This window comes from Anolis carolinensis, chromosome 1 (genome assembly GCF_035594765.1).
Source record: "Anolis carolinensis isolate JA03-04 chromosome 1, rAnoCar3.1.pri, whole genome shotgun sequence".
Taxonomy (NCBI): domain Eukaryota; kingdom Metazoa; phylum Chordata; class Lepidosauria; order Squamata; family Dactyloidae; genus Anolis; species Anolis carolinensis.
The window spans coordinates 313,794,693-313,812,853 of NC_085841.1; the positions used below are offsets into that span (position 1 = coordinate 313,794,693).

At 38.4% G+C, this 18,161-nt stretch overlaps 2 protein-coding genes across 5 annotated transcripts in view; both read right to left on the minus strand.

The window, feature by feature from the left end:
• Window positions 1–346: 346 nt before the first annotated feature.
• rad51 (RAD51 recombinase) lies at window positions 347–14,910 on the minus strand. The gene is made up of 10 exons (XM_003224775.4): window positions 14,712–14,910; window positions 11,915–12,021; window positions 9,526–9,663; window positions 9,160–9,277; window positions 5,932–6,023; window positions 5,185–5,279; window positions 3,516–3,629; window positions 2,666–2,795; window positions 2,409–2,530; window positions 347–1,059 (listed from the first exon to the last, which is right to left on the minus strand). The coding sequence occupies exons 2-10, from the start codon at window positions 11,999–12,001 to the stop codon at window positions 936–938; spliced, it is 1,020 nt and encodes a 339-aa protein (XP_003224823.1). The 5' UTR covers window positions 12,002–12,021; window positions 14,712–14,910; the 3' UTR covers window positions 347–935.
• Window positions 14,911–16,850: 1,940 nt separating this feature from the next.
• Window positions 16,851–18,161, minus strand: part of knl1 (kinetochore scaffold 1) — a 34,568-nt gene continuing 33,257 nt past the window's right edge. For all 4 annotated transcript variants that reach the window (XM_062968173.1, XM_062968174.1, XM_003224776.4 and 1 more), the window contains 2 exons: window positions 17,840–17,962; window positions 16,851–17,717 (listed from right to left, as the gene is read on the minus strand). In XM_062968173.1, the coding sequence (XP_062824243.1) occupies window positions 17,576–17,717; window positions 17,840–17,962 (265 nt within the window). In that variant the 3' untranslated portion in view covers window positions 16,851–17,575. The remainder of the gene's footprint in view (window positions 17,718–17,839; window positions 17,963–18,161) is intronic.

An 18,161-nucleotide genomic window follows, 5' to 3' on the forward strand; every position in this document is an offset into this window, starting at 1 on the left:
CACACTACAAATCATAATAAATAATCCTTATTACAGCACATATAATAGGAATCTTTTCAAAGTGACTGTTGAACCGAGGGAAACTGACTTTTGACAGGCAGATTTATTACTTTCACACAACACTAACTGGGCACTGGAAAGATCTGAACACCTCACCCATCCCTTTGAAAATTTAGGACAAGGGTCATGATTTGCATCTTTCTTGATCCTATTACATCCCATCCCATCCATTTTTTCACCAGGCTCCATGGCTAATCTGAGTAGAATGCTTCCTTTTATTTCTGCTTCCATCAAAGATATGTATATAAGGAAACAGAAAACAGAAACTTCTAGAACTAAGAACAGCTGGTATATGATCACCTTTAATTAAATCAAATTGTATAGCAAATATTTACAGGCAAAAGATACAGTTGCTGAACACAACAGTGTTACTATGAAAATGGCTTACAGCCTTTTGTAGGTGAATTCAAAGAACATCTCAATTTACAGCTGTACAGATATAGAAAGCTAAAATTTCAGCTTGCGGTAGGATAATGAGATAATCTTGTTGCTCCTGAACACAACAGTCTGGTAGTTACAGAACACATTTGATCCATTTTATCTTGGAATCAACTGCAGAATCAGGAAGTGCTTGAGGCTTCACACTTGATACACACATTTGCCTTGTGTGCCTTTTACACACATTAAGTGGTTTCTTAAAGTTGACTACATTGATGGAAGGATCTAATTCAGGACCACATGTTGGAGATTTGAGCAGGCCCGTTTTTAAGTTTTGTTTGAAATAAGGTGCAGCAAGGCTAACAGAAACAGTCACTTTATCTAGTTTAGGACTTCTTCCCAGAGTCCCAGAAACAACAGTGGGAAGGTCATGAGGAAGAGAGAAAGGATAACCTTTTAATCCCATTTCATGTTGTAAATTGAATTGGAAGGGTTCTTCAGTCTTTAGCATCTCCTACTCCATCAGCATTAATAGCAAACATGGCTTCGGCTTCAGGGAGGCAAGGAGAGTCATAGATTTTGCATATCCTAGTTTCACCCCGACCTTTTCTCAAATACAACCTGAGGGGAAAAAATGAATGTATTTATTCAGATTAGGGGTGTTCATTTAATAAGTAAAAAAGCAGATTTACACCCATCTGGTGTCAAATCAATTTTAATTTTGGTGCCTCGGATGTTAGCCCTGTTTCTGGGTATATTTGACCTGCTGATTCCAAAATGGCACAGGTTTCCCCTATCTGCTCTAGTTTGTGAGATCCAGAACATATGCCATTTACTAGTATTCATCTGCTCGCTCACAGAAAATGATGGTAACCATATCTAAGAAACTAGATTTTCTGAATCAGGACCTCAGAAACAAGCCTAAAAAACTGAGACACACGAAGAAAAAAAGTTCATGACTAAGATCCTATGTCAAGCAGAGGAAGTGTAACACTCTGTCTGCAATTTTATTTGTCCTCCCCTGCCCAAGTAGCTGTTAAGTCCAAGAAAGGCTGTGGGTGATGCTGCCTACCCATGATGATGATGATGGAGGAGGAGGAGGCAGTACAAATAAAGCAGCAGCAACTAGCCTCAGATTGGACTGGGGAAGAAGGATGCACTCATAGATAGCATGGTTCCCCCTTCTTCCTTATTCTTGGAGCCCAGAGAAATTGCATCTTCGTCATATGAATTGTCTCCCACCTCCATCCCCACCTCACTAGTAGCAAAAACAGCAGCAACTCCTCTGGAGGCCTGACAATTGTCTGTTTCTTTCTGAGTGGTGATGGGGGAAACCCAAGTTATGTGGACTCCTTCTCTCATGAACCCAGAAAATGTGGGACTCGCCGCCTTTCAGCATTGGACATATACATGTGGGGAGCTAAATATTTCAGTGAACCCTTTGACAGGCTCAGCATAATTTGCCTTGTGCTTTACTCTTGGGAGACAGGCAGCATGTAAGTGAAACAAGTCTGTTGTCCTGAGCCTGGGCCAAGGGTAGGAATTTAAGAAACTTCTTCTAATCTATTCTGAAAGATACGCAAATATTACACTGGCTAACACACATTTTGATGCTTCAAATGTTAGGCCTGTATTTCATCTGCTGCTTCCAAAATTGGCACTAGTTTCCCCCTATCAGCTCTAGTTTTTGATATACAGAACATGTGCTACATATCACTCTTCATCTGCTCGCCCACATAAAACAATGATAACCATATCTAATAAACTAAAACTGATGTTGGCTATCCAATGCAACATTCTAAATCAATGCCCCAAAAAAACCCAAGAGCCAGCCTAAAATCTGAGACACCAAGATTTTTTTTGGTTGGCCTGTTTTATACAGATTGAACACTAAAATCATATACCATTTCTAGTTAGATAAACAACCACTTAAAATAGTGTACGGGTAAGATAATAATCCTCCCTCTTACCTAGTTGTTGAAGCATGTGCAATAATATTTCCTCCAATGGGCTTCTTCGGATCTGCAGCAAACATTGCAGCTCCATCCACTTGTGCTACCACCTGATTAGTAATCACTACTGCTACACCAAACTGCAAGAGAGAAGCAAAAACGAATTTGGAAATAATTTGGAAAGAACAGAAATTGAAATAAGAATCTCTAATTTGGATAACTGAAAATAAACACAGAGGAGAAAAAACAACGACATCAGTCTAACAACTGTTTACCTCATCGGCAAGTCGAAGTAGCATCCGTAAAAACCTGGCCAAATGCATCTGTCTGGCTGACAGTTCACCTCGACCAGAATAATCTGTCCTATAGAGAGCTGTGGCACTGTCCACTATCAACAAGGCATATCTGAACAAACAGAGCAGATGAACAATAGTATTCAATTATTTTTCTTCTAACTTCAAACAGATTATTCCCACTTGTGCACAATTTGCCTAGTACACTTAATAATTTTTCAGATATATGCTACATCAAGGAATCCTCTTGATTATCATGTATCCATGCCATCTAGCAGAAAAATCATGCCTGAATGAAAGTCAATCAAACAGCTCTACTATTAGGTATACACTCCTGGTAGTGAACAATATAACCTAGCCAACTGTCCATCATCTCATCATGAGAATATTAACGGAAATTGTCTAAAGTGACGCAAGGTTTTGTAATGGATAAAAATTATCTGGTATACAACATCAGTATCTGAAATTGATTTTCTTCTTTTAAGTCTTTCCTTGAAATATGGGGAGATGAGGAAAAAACATTGCTTGGAATTCAGCTTGTCAGCAGCAAGGAGAAAAATTTCGTGTTTCACTCTCCAGATGAATACAAATAGACAAACTGATTGCTAATGAATAACTATATATTGAATAATGGAAGCTTGTCTTAAAAATAAAGTTGAAGCAAAGATAGATTCTAAAAACACAATGCCAAAAGTAAAATAAACAAGGATGTTTAAATATATCATGACCTTGATAACTTTTAGAGATAAATTGTAGCACCATTAAGTATCTCATTTGTTAAACAGTGAAATAATCTTTGCTTGTTATTTTTTATCTTAAAACTTTTTGTTACCTTGATTCAGTCATCATAGCAGATGCCTGGTAAAGGAGCTGGGTCTGATGGTCTGTGTTAAAGGCTCGAGCATATGCCACATTATCAAGCACATCACTACCAGACAAGCCATACCTAGAAAAAACATATCCAACAAAGGAAAGGTTGCTGCTTTTTTAATCAAATGGAAAGTACTATCAAAAGACACAGAAAGGTTCTGAGAAGTCAAGTTCATCTGAAAAAGAGCAACAATTCCCCCCTTTAAAATTATATCACACAGCATATAAATGAACTCCTAATAAAGCATCATTTTTTTTCAAAGACATGGTTGATTGCGCTATCAAAGATATCAGTTTCTCTTCATTTCCTTCCATTGTTTCTCTCAAGTGAGGTATGATGAACCTTGATTTCTCTTCTCTGATGGATTCTAAGTTTACAACTTACATTTTCATCAGTACCATCCATTAAAAAAACAGAGCTCTGTAGCTCTGCCCAACACAAGAAGGAAACATACAGACTGGTGGATATACTAAGTTTATTTTGCATAAGCATGTGATGATGACTGGAGACTCACATAAATTACTACATGAAAACTGATCATTTTATAATTTTCTTCCCTCCCCTCAAACCTAACTTCTTCCTGCTTCCTGTTGTTATTGATTTGATTTGGGTAGAAGCTGCTGTCATTTGTGTTACATGTTTGCTTTTGGGCGGAGGGGCAGCGGAGAGGGATGTATGTCACAGAAGTCCTAATAAACCATCTCTGGCATTTAGCTTTTTGTTCATTACGTTGCTCAAGTCTCCTGACCACCAGTTGTTAAAAATCATAGAAGACATCTAAATTAACTATTAATGGAATATCAAAGTTGTCTTATACTAAACCCAATACTGTGAACACTGCATAGCTCTCTGGTGTTTCAGGCCTAATCCCTTCCAAACTTAAATGGAGATGTAATAGATTGATCATGGGGCCTTTTACATGGAGAGCATGTACTCTGCCAATAAGCTATGGTTCTTCCTTTTAAGACTTATAAAGTCTCCAATACATCCCAAGAACACATTAACTTTCTAGTTTCTGACCAGTTGGGGTTTTCCTACACATTCATGGGTGGGGAGAACTTTAGAAATAGCTAAAACATCAATTATAATTTAGTTCTTTTTCATTATCATCACATATAAGTTTGAGAGAATTTTGTCAAATTTGTTTTTATACCACTGCACTGTTACACTTCACCACTGATTCTACTAGACACATGGTCTAGTAGAAAACAGGAAATATTTGTATGCCTGGGGATCTAAAATAGCCCACATACTTTCATATCAACAAAAAAATAGTAATAGACCTGACTATGCCTATTTACACTTTTGCAGTCACAATAAAAGCCAAAATTGCTGCAGACAGCACATCAAAGTACACATGGAATGCCATTACATGTCTCAGCCTTTGAGGTAGGTAAGCAGCCCAGAAAATGCATCTACAGTTGCAGAACAGCACCTGTTTACTTATTAATATTGTAAAAACTGTGTATTGTAGTAATGAATATTTTATATAATTTAACTAATTCAGCATTTTTAATGGAATTCAAGTTGGTTCAATGCAAAATCTGCTATTGCATTTCATGTGTTTCTCCCATCAACTGACAGCAGATGGCACTGCAACCTTCTAAGCATCCTGGGTGTCTTTACTGACCTCTCGGCCACAGCAAGAAGACGCTCTGGACGGAAAGTGCCTTCTGTGTCAATGTACATGGCCTTCCCTTCGCCGCCACCTCGATCAATAGGGAGCTGAGAAAGGCAAAGTCAGACTGTTAAAAGGCTGCTGAGAACTTTGGGAAAGATAAACCTTTTTCTACACTGTGCATAGTTTAAATATATTTAATGTATCTCAGGATCTCTCAGAAAAATGCCAGAAACACACAACAAACCATGTTGGTCTTGATTATTTTGTTTGGAATTCATGAAACAATGCTAGCTAAAATTATTAGAATACCAGCTAAAATAGAAATGTGGAAAGGGATATTTAAAGAATAACTAGAAGAGCTGTGCCTGAGGTAATTATTAAGCAATTTTAATAAACTGTTAGATCAAATGTGTTATCCATTGGTCACGTTCTTACTAATAATGTGGCACTATGTCACATTATAGGACAGATTTCACTCAATGAGCTTGTACAGTTCAAATTAGTTGAGGTATCATTTGCAAGGATGTGACCAATTTATCCAGGATCCAAGCAGAAGGAAAATTGATGGTGAAAGTGGGTGAGTTCTAGGAGAAAAGATGGAGTCCAGAAAGGATCAAGCCATGAAAACTATTTATTTAAAAACATATTTAAATGTTTTCCACATGAAGTTGTGATTTTGGCAAATTGCAGCATTTTTCAAAGGGACTTCAAAATTACTTCTATATAACATGTTTTCTTATCATTTTAGCTACGCACCTGACAGGTTACTGCAAGTGTGTGGCATAATTGAGTCTTGCCTGTGCGGAATTCTCCAAACATTTCCGTTATAGACCCTGTTTCTATTCCTCCTGGATAATAAAAACACTAAGATTCAGACTCATCTCTGTAATCTTATTTACAACACATATATAACACAAATGTGTACATTCAAAGTCATGAGAACATTATTAATAATAATAAATTTATTTTTGTATGCAGCCTCTATCTCCCCAGCAAGGGACTCCCCAGCAAGGGACTCCCCAGCAAGGGACTCCAATATAATCACATAAAATCATAAAATAACAATTTAGACATCAGATAACACAATTCAAAAACAATTTAAACAGGTCATAAAGATTACTTTGGTATCTTACTTTTGAAATAAGTCATATACGAAAGTATTATTTCTTTTTTTCTGTATAAATTTTTATTGTGGTATATAAGAAAAAAACAAAATTCAACACTCAAAATACAAGTATTGTTTCCCCTGTCCTGCTACCTCCCCATTCCACCAGTGAACCATCACCCATGACTTCAGACAACACACCAAATGAAACTAGTACACAAAAAGCTGTCCTTATCCTTATACTAACTAATCCCATTTGACTATTTCAAAATCTATTTTTTTAAATACCCAAAGGCCAGTCTCCATTTTGTAGCATATTGATCTTTGTTTCATCCCCATATGCCATTGGAGATCTTGGCCATTTGGATATACTCTACTACTTTTCCTTTTCAATCCTTAATAAGTAATTCTTTTTCCCCCTTTTAGATTTTGCTGCAATGATTCTCGCTGCCACATACAGTAGAGTCTTGCTTATTCAACCTTTGCTTATCCAACGTTCTGTGTTATCCAACGTAGTCTGCCTTTTAGTAATTAATGTTTTTGTAGTCAATTTTTTCAAAACATTGTGATGTTTTGGTACTAAATTCCTAAATACAGCTGAGTTCCGGTTAACCGACTTCTGGTTATCCAACCTACCATATTATCTGACGTGCCAGGCCCTTTGGTGCTGCCCCATGCACGTTGATAGGCAGCAACGCGCACTGAGCTCCCCTAAACCTAGTGCTTGACGTAAGGACGAGCCCCGTCCCTCTGGCGAGCACTCGCCCCTTGCGCATTGCTAGACAGCAATGCGCACGGGGTGCTTCTCTAAGCCGAGTGCTCGCCGTAGGGACAAGCACCGTCCCCCCGAGGAGCACTTGCCCCTTTGGAGGCGCCCTGTGCGTGTGCTAGGCAGTAAGGCGCATGGGGCACTTCTCTAAACCAGCTCCCTATTATCAGTCAGTTGGTTATTCGACATAACCGTCTGTTTATGTCGAATAACCAGAACTCTACTGTACAGTAATTACCAAATAATGTTACCATGTATTGAACTGCTTTTTCATATGATTTGTTGTAAAACATGTTTTAGTGCTTAATTTGTAAAAGCATAACATAATTTGAAATTTAATAGGTTTTTCTTAATTCCTCCTTATTATCCAACTTTTCACTTATCCAACATTCTGCCAGCCCATTTATGTTGGATAAGCAAGACTCTACTGTAGCTATATTGGCACATTTTTACATCGTCTTTGCCAATTCTCTCCTGAAACAAACCCAATAAGCACATTCCTGGGTTTTTCTTGATCTTCTTAATAATCATTTTATTAGTTTCTTTAATCACCTTCCTCCATAACTTTTTTACCACCATACAAGTCCACCAAACATGGAAGAAGGTGCCTTTCTGTGTTTTGAATCTCCAACATTCCCCCTGTTAGGTTTTTATCAATCTTAGCCATGAATTCAGGAGTTATATAACTTCTATAGAATATTTATGCATGTTTTCTCTGATAGAAGCCACAATTGAAAATCTGAATCCTTTTTTCCGTAAGCATTTCCAATTATCCAAATCTATATTTTTCCCTAAGTCTCTAAACCAGGAGATCATTAATGTTTTTATTCGACTGTTTGTTTTTCCTAAATATATCCTGCAATTGATGATAATGAAACTAGTCATTTATTCCAAACTCTTCTCTCTGTTTTTCTATTGTCCTTTTTCTTTAATTAGATATTTCCTATAAGTTCTCAGTTCCTCATTGTATGTTGGATTTAACACTGCTTTCAAAGGGCACAGCCATAAAGGAATTTTCTGTTCCATCCCTTCCTTGTATCTTTCCCACATCATTAAAAGGCTAGCTCCTATGGGATGACTACTAAAATCTTAACTAACTTTTTTTCCATACCATAGTAGGCATGCCAACCAAACCTCAGATTGTGCCCCTCTAGACTAAGTAAAGCTTGATTTTCTAATTTAATCCAGTCCTTTAGCCAGCTAAAAAGCCTGAAGCTTCATAATAGTGTCTAAATCTGGCAATGTCAATCCTCCTCTATCTTTTGCACCTATTAGCTTTCTAAATGCAATTTTAGCCTTTTTCCATTCCAAATAAATTTAACAAATTCCTTTCTCCGTTTTTCAAAAATCTTCACTCCCTTAATTATTTGTAAATTTTGAAATAGAAATAGCATTTTCAGTAAAATCATCATTTTTAGCACAGCTATCCTTCCTAACCAGGATAGTTGAATCCTTTGCCATTTATCCGGGCCTTTTAAACCGCCTTCCATGCCTAAATTCTAAATTCATTTCCTCTGAAAACTTTGCAAGTATTATTTCTGAGGCAACATCCAAAATAATGTAACAAGTCCCAGATACAAGGAACAGAGGTCAAAATTGTAAAAAGAGACATTCCTAAGAGCAAATTAACTAAATCATGGAACAGTTTTTTGTTTACTTTACTGTAAAAAGTATGCAGTATTATTCACCAACTAGATAGGAATTTGGGATGAAGTTACTGTTTAAGTGTTTCTTTGCTGAATTATAGGGAAGGTGATATATATGATCCAACAAATTATAGGATATTTTTGTAAAAGTGAGATGAAAAGAGCCAGCATTTTTAGTAATGTGATCATAGCATTTTCACTCAAAAAGAAACTCTACTGAGCTCAGTAAGATATACACTCAGGTTATTGGATACTGGATTGAGTTTAAATTTGAAGTTCAATATCCGTGTTGTCTAAAACCATTCCCTCTTATATTTGTACTACAATACTATGTCTGTTGTTTTTATACATATCTATTTGCATAAATATAGTTCTACACTTGATATGCTTTATACTTTGTAATAAATAAAACATAAGAATAAACCAAGAGCATAGTTCAAAAGGACCACAGTCAAGACACACACCTTGAAGGAGTTTATCAAGTTCTTTTGATCCAGTGGTGATTTGAATGATTTCTGACCTCCGTTGATGAAACTCTGTTGCTGTGGTGAACCCCATTGGAACTAACTTTGCTGCCTCTGCCTGAGAAAAACGAAAATCAGAATATTGAGTAACAAAATGAAATATACTGCACTCCTATGTTGAAAATCCTATTTATAGCGCTATATTTTTCAGAAACCATACCGTAATACAATTAGAACTAAATAGACAATCACACCTTACTTGGCAATTTTCAAAAGCACTGTTCAAAAGAAGAAATTTTCACAAAGAAAAAAAAACACAAATGCAAATATACATTTTCATTTTCTTAATTAATTAAATGTAATTACCAGGATTTTGTCTGCCTTGGCTTCACTGATGCCTTTAATATTGAGTAATTCCTTCTTTGGCGCATAGGCAACAGCTTCAACTGTGTGAAAGCCAGCTTCTTCTAATTTCTTCACATCATTTGCATTTATGCCACATTGCTATACAAAACAAACGTAGTGTTATTCTCTACAGTATTTTTGGTACAGGATCTGAAATGAGGCATTTGGGTGCAACTAGAAAGATGATGAGGGATGGTATGAAATAAATTTGAATGTGATATAATATATACACTGTTGTATACTTTAGTTCATTTGCAAAACAATGTATGCTATAATAATAAATAATTTAGTTCTATTATGGATTAGATTCATATAGCTGGAAAAGACCCAGAGAGCCATCTAGTCCAGTCCCCTGCCTGTGCAGGAACAATCACTTTCAGGTGGCTTCCATTATTAGACTGTCTATCAAACTTTACCTTTCCAATAACAAAGCCTTTCGAACATTATTGTTTTGATATAACATATTTAAATTACATTGAAAATTAATATAGATTTAAGATTTTGTCAGTTTTGGTCTTTCACAGATTTACTAGAAAACAAAATGCCAGGAACAGAAATTAGGTGAGACATGATTTCCTGTTTCCATTTTGAGGGCCTACAGAGGCAAATGCAAGTGTTTGGGGGGGGGGGGGGGGTGCTCTGGGAAGAATTGTGTGAATATGGCGAGGATTTTTAGGATTTTTTTTACAATTTCCCCCAGGAAAATATTTTCTGTGGTTTTCTGGAATACCTGCCTCACTTCCTCATTCAAAATAATACACCAACATTGATTCAGTTCGATGGCAAACACTTCTTTTAATTAGCCTCTTGTTTGATAGTGTATCATGACTTTAAAGTCAATTGCTTTCTTTAAGGTTTGTAGTTATGCTGCATATACTCTTGATACATATATTATTGTTGCATTGTCTGGATATATTATACAAGACAAGTGTCACTGAAATACCTTAAAATAAATAAATAAAACCAGATTTCAATTAAAGTTCTCATTGGTGGCAAGCAGTTCACCAAGACTAAAAACCACAATATTGTATTGAAACTCGCATTGGTTATTTCGAATATTTGATTTCAACTACAGTAGTCTCACTTATCTAATGTTCTGTATTATCCAACGCAGTCTGCTTTTTAGTAGTCAATGTTTTCAATATATTGTGATGTTTTGGTGCTAAATTTGTAAATACAGTAATTACTACATAACGTTACCTTGTATTGAACTGCTTTTTCTGTCAATTTGTTGTAAAACATGATGTTTTGGTGCTTAATTTGTAAAAGCATAACATAATTTGACATTCAATAGGCTTTTCCTTAATCCTTCCTTATTATTCAACATTTTCGCTTATCCAACATTTTGCCGGCCCGTTTATGTTGGATAAGTGAGACTCTACTGTATGTTTTTAACTTCTGTTTTGTATGTATGTTTTATATGTTAGGGCTGTGGTGGCGCAATGGGTTAAACCCCTGTGCTGCTGATTCGCTGACCTGAACATTAGCAGTTCAAATCCGTGGAACGGGGTGAGCTCCCGCTGTTAACCCTAGCTCCTGCTAACATAGCAGTTCTAAAACATGCACATGTAAGTAGATAAATAGGTACCGCTTCAGTGGGAAAAGGCAAAAGATGCTCCAAGCAGTCTTGCTGGCCACACAACCAGGAGGTGTCTATGGACAACACAGGCTCCTTGGCTTGGAAATGGAGATCATCTCCCCCAGAGCCAGAGATGAGCACTGCCTCCAGAGCCGGAAATGAAAGAAGCCTTTGCCTTTGTTCGTGTATTTGTGTCTCATTGTATGACAGTGGTTCTCAACCTGGGGTTAGCAGATGATTCTGGCCTACAACTCCCAGAAATCCCAGCCAGTTTACCAGCTGTTAAGATTTCTGGGAGTTGAAGGCCAAAAACATCTGGGAACCCCAGGTTAAGAACCACTGTTGTATGTTATTGGAACAAGGCACTGAATGTTTTCTTATGTCTGTTTATATGAAGGGAGAAGGGAGGAATATAAAGTGTTGTTGTTGTTGTAAACCACCTTACAGAGTCCACTTACAGAGAAAGGTGAGGTAAAATATCTTAAATAAGGTATTTAAGCGATACACTTAAAAAAAGAATAGTTGGTATTCTTAATTTGGTTTTTTGGACGAATGGATTTATGCACTCTATATGTTTTAAGTTTTGTATATCGTTTTATTTGTTTAATGCCTAATTGTTTATAATTGCTCTATGTTTATTCCATTGTACTGTTGTTTATTGGCATTGAATCTTGCCAGATCTGTAAGCCGCCTTGAGTCCCCTTGGGTGAGAAAAGCGGGATAGAAATAAAATTCAACACAAACATATATTTCATAATAAACCCCACATACCTCCAGCCGCGAAATCTGTTGAGGACCAAAGCTTTCCTCTTCTGTTGATACATCTATGCTTGTATCACTCTGCATTTGCATGGCCATGGCTAGAGTAGTTAGTGTTTCTAATAAAGCAAGAAAAGTCTGCTAAATGACGGGATGTTTTATGCAGTTTGTTTGGTACAATACTCTATTTACTAGTATTTATATGGGCGGTTAAACCATAAGCTGTAATAATACCACTTTAAATCATTCATCTATGTTTCCTATATACCTTGTAATTTTATATACAATGTTTTAAATAATGAAACAAAGTTTGTGTACACTGAATTATAAAAAAGCAAAGATGTCAATGGGTGTATTTATTCTTGGTATGGGCAAATTTCGGCCCTCCAGGTGTTTTGGATTTCAACTCACACAATTCCTAACAGCCTCAGGTTGAGTTGCTGTGAGTTTTCAGGGCTGTTCCAGAAGCATTCTCTCCTGACGTTTTGCCCACATCAAGAGCAGGCATCCTCAGAGGTTGTGAGGTCTGTTGGAAACTAGGCAAGTGGGGTTTATATATCTGTGGAAAGTCCAGGTTGGGGGAAAGAACTGTCTGTTTGAGGCAAGTGTGAATGTTGCAATTCATCACCTTGATTAACATTCAATGGCCTTGCAGATTCAAAGCCTGGCTACTTCCTGCCTGAGGGAATCCTTTGTTGGGAGGTGTTAGCTGGCCCTGATTGTTTCATGTCTGGAATTCCCGTTTTCAGAGTGTTGTTCTTTATTTACTGTCCTGATTTTGGAATTTTTTTAATACTGGTAGCCAGATTTTGTTCATTTTCATGGTTTTCTCCTTTCTGTTGAAGTTGTCCACATGCTTGGATTTCAATGACTTCTCTGTGTAGTCTGACATGGTGGTTGTTAGAGTGGTCCAGAATTTCTGTGTTCTCAAATAATATACTGTGTCCAGGTTGGTTCATCAGGTGCTCTGCTATGGCTGACTTCTCTGGTTGCATTACTCTGCAGTGCCTTTCGTGTTCCTTGATTCGTGTTTGGGCAATGCTGTATTTGGTGGTCCCTATGCAGACTTGTCCACTGCTACACGGTATACAGTAGACTCCTGCAGAGGTGAGAGGATCCCTCTTGCCCTTTGCTGGACATAGTGTTTGTTGGATTTTCTTAGTGGATCTGTAGATAGTTTGTAGGTTGTGTTTCTTAATCAGATTCCCTATGTGGTCAGAGGTTCTCTTTTTTTCGTGTCAGGAGCGACTTGAGAAATTGCAAGTCGCTTGTAGTGTGAGAGAATTGGCTGTCTGCAAGGATATTGCCCGGGGACGCTCAGATGTTTTTACCATCCTTGTGGGGGGCTTCTCTCATGTCCCCGCATGGGGAGCTTGAGCTGACAAAGGGAGCTCATCCACGCTCTCCCCGAATTCAAACCGGCAACCTTCAGGTCAGCAACCCAACCTTCAGGTTGATGTATGGGAGTGGTTCTCAACCTGTGGGTCCCCAGATGTTTTGGCCTTTAACTTCCAGAAATCCTAACAGTTGGTAAACTGGCTGGGATTTCTGGAAGTTGTAGGCCAAAAACATCTGGGGACCCACAGGTTGAGAACCACTGGTGAATGGTAAGAACACTTTTGCTCTGGGTGGATCTTAGTCTATACTCTTGTGACTTGTTCTTGGCAGCTCTTCTGATGTTTGTGGTGGACTACCCATTGACCTGTAGAGACCAGTTTAGGTGGTTCAGTTCACCTTAGAGGTGGTGGGGTTTGCAGATACAGTAGAGTCTCACTTATCCAACATTTGCTTGGCCCCATGTAAGCCGCCCCGAATCCCTCCGGGGAGATGGGGCGGGATATAAGAATAAAATTATTATTATGATTATTCACTTATCCAATGTTCTGGATTATCCAACATATTTTTGTGGTCAATGTTTTCAATACATTGTGATATTTTGGTGCTAAATTCATAAATACAGTAATTACTATGTAGCATTACTGCATATTGAACTACTTTTTCTGCCAAATTTGTTGTATAACATGATGTTTTGGTGCTTAATTTGTAAAACCATAACCTAATTTGATGTTTAATAGGCTTCGTCTTAATCTCTCCTTATTGTCCAACGTATTCGCTTATCCAACGTTCTACCAGCCCGTTTATGTTGGATAAGTGAGAGTTTACTGTACTGGCCATACAGCTTGGAAAACTCACAGCAACCTAGTGACTCCGGCCATGAAAGCCTTCGACAACACATTGAGCAGCCTCAGGCCCCTTCCAAGCGGCTGAAGGGGAAAAGGAAAAGGTCTGGGGCTGGTGGGAGTTGAAGTCCAAAACACCTGGAGGGCCCAAGTTTGCCCATGCTTTGTGTAGTACATGCACACTCTCTCAGCCACACTTGGGGGCCATTTGGAAGCTTTTCATATGTTGGATTTTCTTGAAAAACCTGTATTGAGTCCTCCAGAGACACGGCTTCGACCAATTATCTTTTTGACTACATCCCCCAGAAGCCTTTAGTCAGCATGAGCACTGATGGGCGAGGGTTCTGGGAGTTGTAGTCTGATAAAGTACCCCCTTCCCAGTCTGTGAGCAGGCCCTTCTCCCGCCAGGAAGAAGCCGCAGCTTCCCCACAACGCCCCCGCTCTGCCCAGTAATGGCGGCCTCACTTAACAACATTCCCACTCTGGAGAGTGGAAGGCAAACGTCTCCTTTTAAAAACCACACAAGAACAACCCTTCCGCTCTTCTCGAGGCAGGAGGAAGCCGAGGGGTCAAGGCCCCAATATCAGATGTTTCTGAACGGAACATGAATGGGGGAAGAAAGAAGCTACCTCAGTTGTTGGGGTCCCGTCTGCTCCGCTGCTTCCTCTTCCTCTCTGCCCACAAATTCGGAAGAGCCCGCCACGGCGTCACGTGACTGGGCTCATGAAGCGTAACGCCTCTGCTGCGAGCTGACTGGTCCACTACAGTTCGAGCTGTCCCTTGCGCATGCGCACCGCCTCTATAAGCCTTCCCTCCCTTCTGCCAAAGGCCAGGCACCCGCTTGGAAAGGGTTTTGTTTTTTGTTGTTGAAGGCTTCCATGGCCGGAATCACTGGGTTGCTGTGAGTTTTTCCGGCGGTATGGCCATATTCCAGAAGCAGAGTGGTCCGCGAGAAGGCATGCATTTATTATTTAAACTGTTATGTTTATTCATATCATGATCTGATCACCATGCTCAATATATCCCACATGCATGGGGGTATTGGGATAACGATACAAAAGGTTTGCTAGGGTAGATCTTCTCCCACCCAGACTCAGCCCCCCCCGAACCAAAATCCCAGCCCCCCTCCCCCCCGAATCAAAATCCTGGCTATGGGCCTGTCCAGAAGTATTCCCTTCTGACGTTTTTCTTTACTGTCCAGATTTTAAACAAAACTCTAAAATCGGGACGGTAAATAAAGAACAACACTCAGAAAACGGGGGAATTACAGACTGGAAATAATCAGGACAAGCTACCACCCCCTCCCAACAAAAAGATTCCCCCAGGTAGGAAGCAGCCAGGCTTTGAAGCTGCAAGGCCATTCAATGCTAATCAAGGTGGCGTATTTATTTAATTAATTAATTTATGTGCCGCTCTTCTCCCCAGGGGGACCCAGAGCGGTTTTACATGATGGCAAAATTAATTGCCACATATAATACATGTAGAAAAACCAAACATAAAACACAGATAAAAGCCGGTATCCAAATCAAATTAAAACCATGTGACCATTACAAAGTGGAAGTTTCAAGCCAACATTTCAATTGCAACATTCAGAGTTACCTCAAATAGACAAGAGTTCTTTCTCCCACCTTGGACATTCCAGATATATAAACCCCACTTGCCTCGTTTCCAACCTACCTCACAACCTCTGAGGTTGAGAGGATACCTGCCAAGATGCAGGTGAAACTTCAGGAGATAATACTTTTGGAACATGGCTATATCCCTTCTCCCTCGCCCCACATGCACCTTTTCTGCCGCCAGCAAGGAAGGTGCACATAGGGCTAGGGAGGAGGGAAAGGCATGCACCTTTCCCGCCTCCTTCCTTGCCCAGTGTGCGCCTTCCAAAGCTTTGTTTATAACAGTATTTTAATTATTATTTAATAAATAATTATTAAAGGGTGCTTTGCTAGTGCTTTTGGTACACAAAGGCAAAAGAGGCTTGGACTAAATGGCCCAAGAGATCTCTTCCAACCGTCTATTATTTTTACTATGATTATGATTATTATTAACATTGAGGCTGTATTTGTTCCTATTTTGTTTTTTACTTCAAAATAAGATGTGTGCAGTGTGCCTAGAAATTTGTTCCTAGTTTTGTTTTTTTTAAAAAAAGCTATAGTCCAGTCCTCCAATGGTCTGAGGGACCGTGAACTGGCCCCGTTTAAAAAGTTTGGGGACCCCTGATATAAATAAAATCAACAGTGAGAGTCTAGGAAAATATTTGTGAAATAGTGATAGGACTACACACATAAAAATGTGTACAGAAGCCTTAATAGTTGCACATGTTATAACTAGGCACTTTTTGCTCATGTCTCATGGCCACATTCACTCTGGAGGGTAGATCTATCTTCAAGCATCCTCATACAGTGTGAGTCAATAGCATTCTGACTTTTCCCCCAAACTAGCCAGAAAGCAACTAAATACTGTAACTTGATATTTAAACCAAGTCTTCATGAACTACTGAATCAAAACAGCCCTCTACTGGGCAAGTGTAGCTATAAAATTGAAAATGCTGAATCCAAAGGACTGCATTTTCCATGGTTCTACCAACATAAATTATTCAGTAGGCCATTTCTACCTTTCCAGTGTGGAGTGGCTTATATTACAATAAAAATCTGAGGATCAGAAATCAGAATGTCAGAAACAAAAGAAGCAGTTCAGAAATGTTTTGATTCTTCTTCAAATTATTTTTAAGAACTCCGATACAACTTGGCAGTATGAACGTGAAGCTATTATTGTTAACTCCAGTTTATTTCAAACATGTTTAATACATTTTCCCTCTGCCACAAGGGAAACCAACACCATTTAAAAACACCAACAATCAAAATTTCAAAAAAAGTTTTAAAATAATATTTTACATATACATACAAAATTTCCCTGTAACTACGGGCCAGAAAACACAAGACATTCTGGTTGTGCAACTATGGTAAAACAAACTTTACAAAGGCAAGAAGCCTGAATAAACGTCAGAACACGATTCTCATGGCATTCTAGTGATTGCAACAGTTTTCTGTTCAGAGGTTGAATCCAGCCAACAGAAAGAAGTATGAATGCGACCTAACTTAGGTCCGTCTCAGAATCAAGAGTTTGTTTCTTTGAAACAATCCAGAAAGGCCTATTCAATTTCTCCAATGCACTGTTAATTTATACATGTATAGTATAGTAAAATTAGAAATACTGCAGAATATCACATCTGAAAGCTGTATAGATCAGATGTAAAATTGCAGCATTATTTTGTGTAAGAAGAACATTTACCAAAAACAAAAGGTAACCCACCTTTAGCAAGCTGAAGATGAGAAGCGTTTAAAGGAAGTATGTGAAATTCTCTTTTTTCTAGATTTTACAGACAGTTAAATATTAATGCTTCCTAAATATGTAAGTAAATACTGGGCCACTGAGAAAGTGCTGTTCAGCAGGTGATAGAAGTTTTTTTCAATGTTCCAGAGGGCAAAATGTACTATCGAACAGCTACTCTTTGCTGTTTCTGGATTGTTGAAGGAGAACACTGGAGCACATTATGACTAATCTCTTTGACTATTCTTCTCAAGTAGTTGGCTCCCACCGGAACATTAGACAAAATCACAGAAATGTCTTCTTGGCTGAAAACAGAAAACAGGAGATGGTGAGTGCCTAAGTACATTTATTCAAACTTATCTACAAAGTTATAATAGCAATTATTTATAATAGCAATTATTATTTGCAAGTCTTTCACTTTACTCACCTAAGGTTGCCTGTGCATTTCTGGATGGTGAAAGCTACTGGTGATGCAGGATAGTTGGCAGATAAAGAGAATTCAACTTCAAAACTTCCACAAGCAACAGAACTGGAGAATAAGAACTTCACTCTGCAAATGAAAAATATAAATTGATGGATTTATTAGTGAAATGATCCATTATCTAAATATAACTGTTATAATAATAATAATTTTATTTTTATACCCCGCCCCATCTCCCCTAAGGGACTCGGGGCGGCTTACATGGGGCCAAGCCCGAACATCAACAGTATAAAAAACAAAGCAATAAAACAAATGTTAACCATCTATG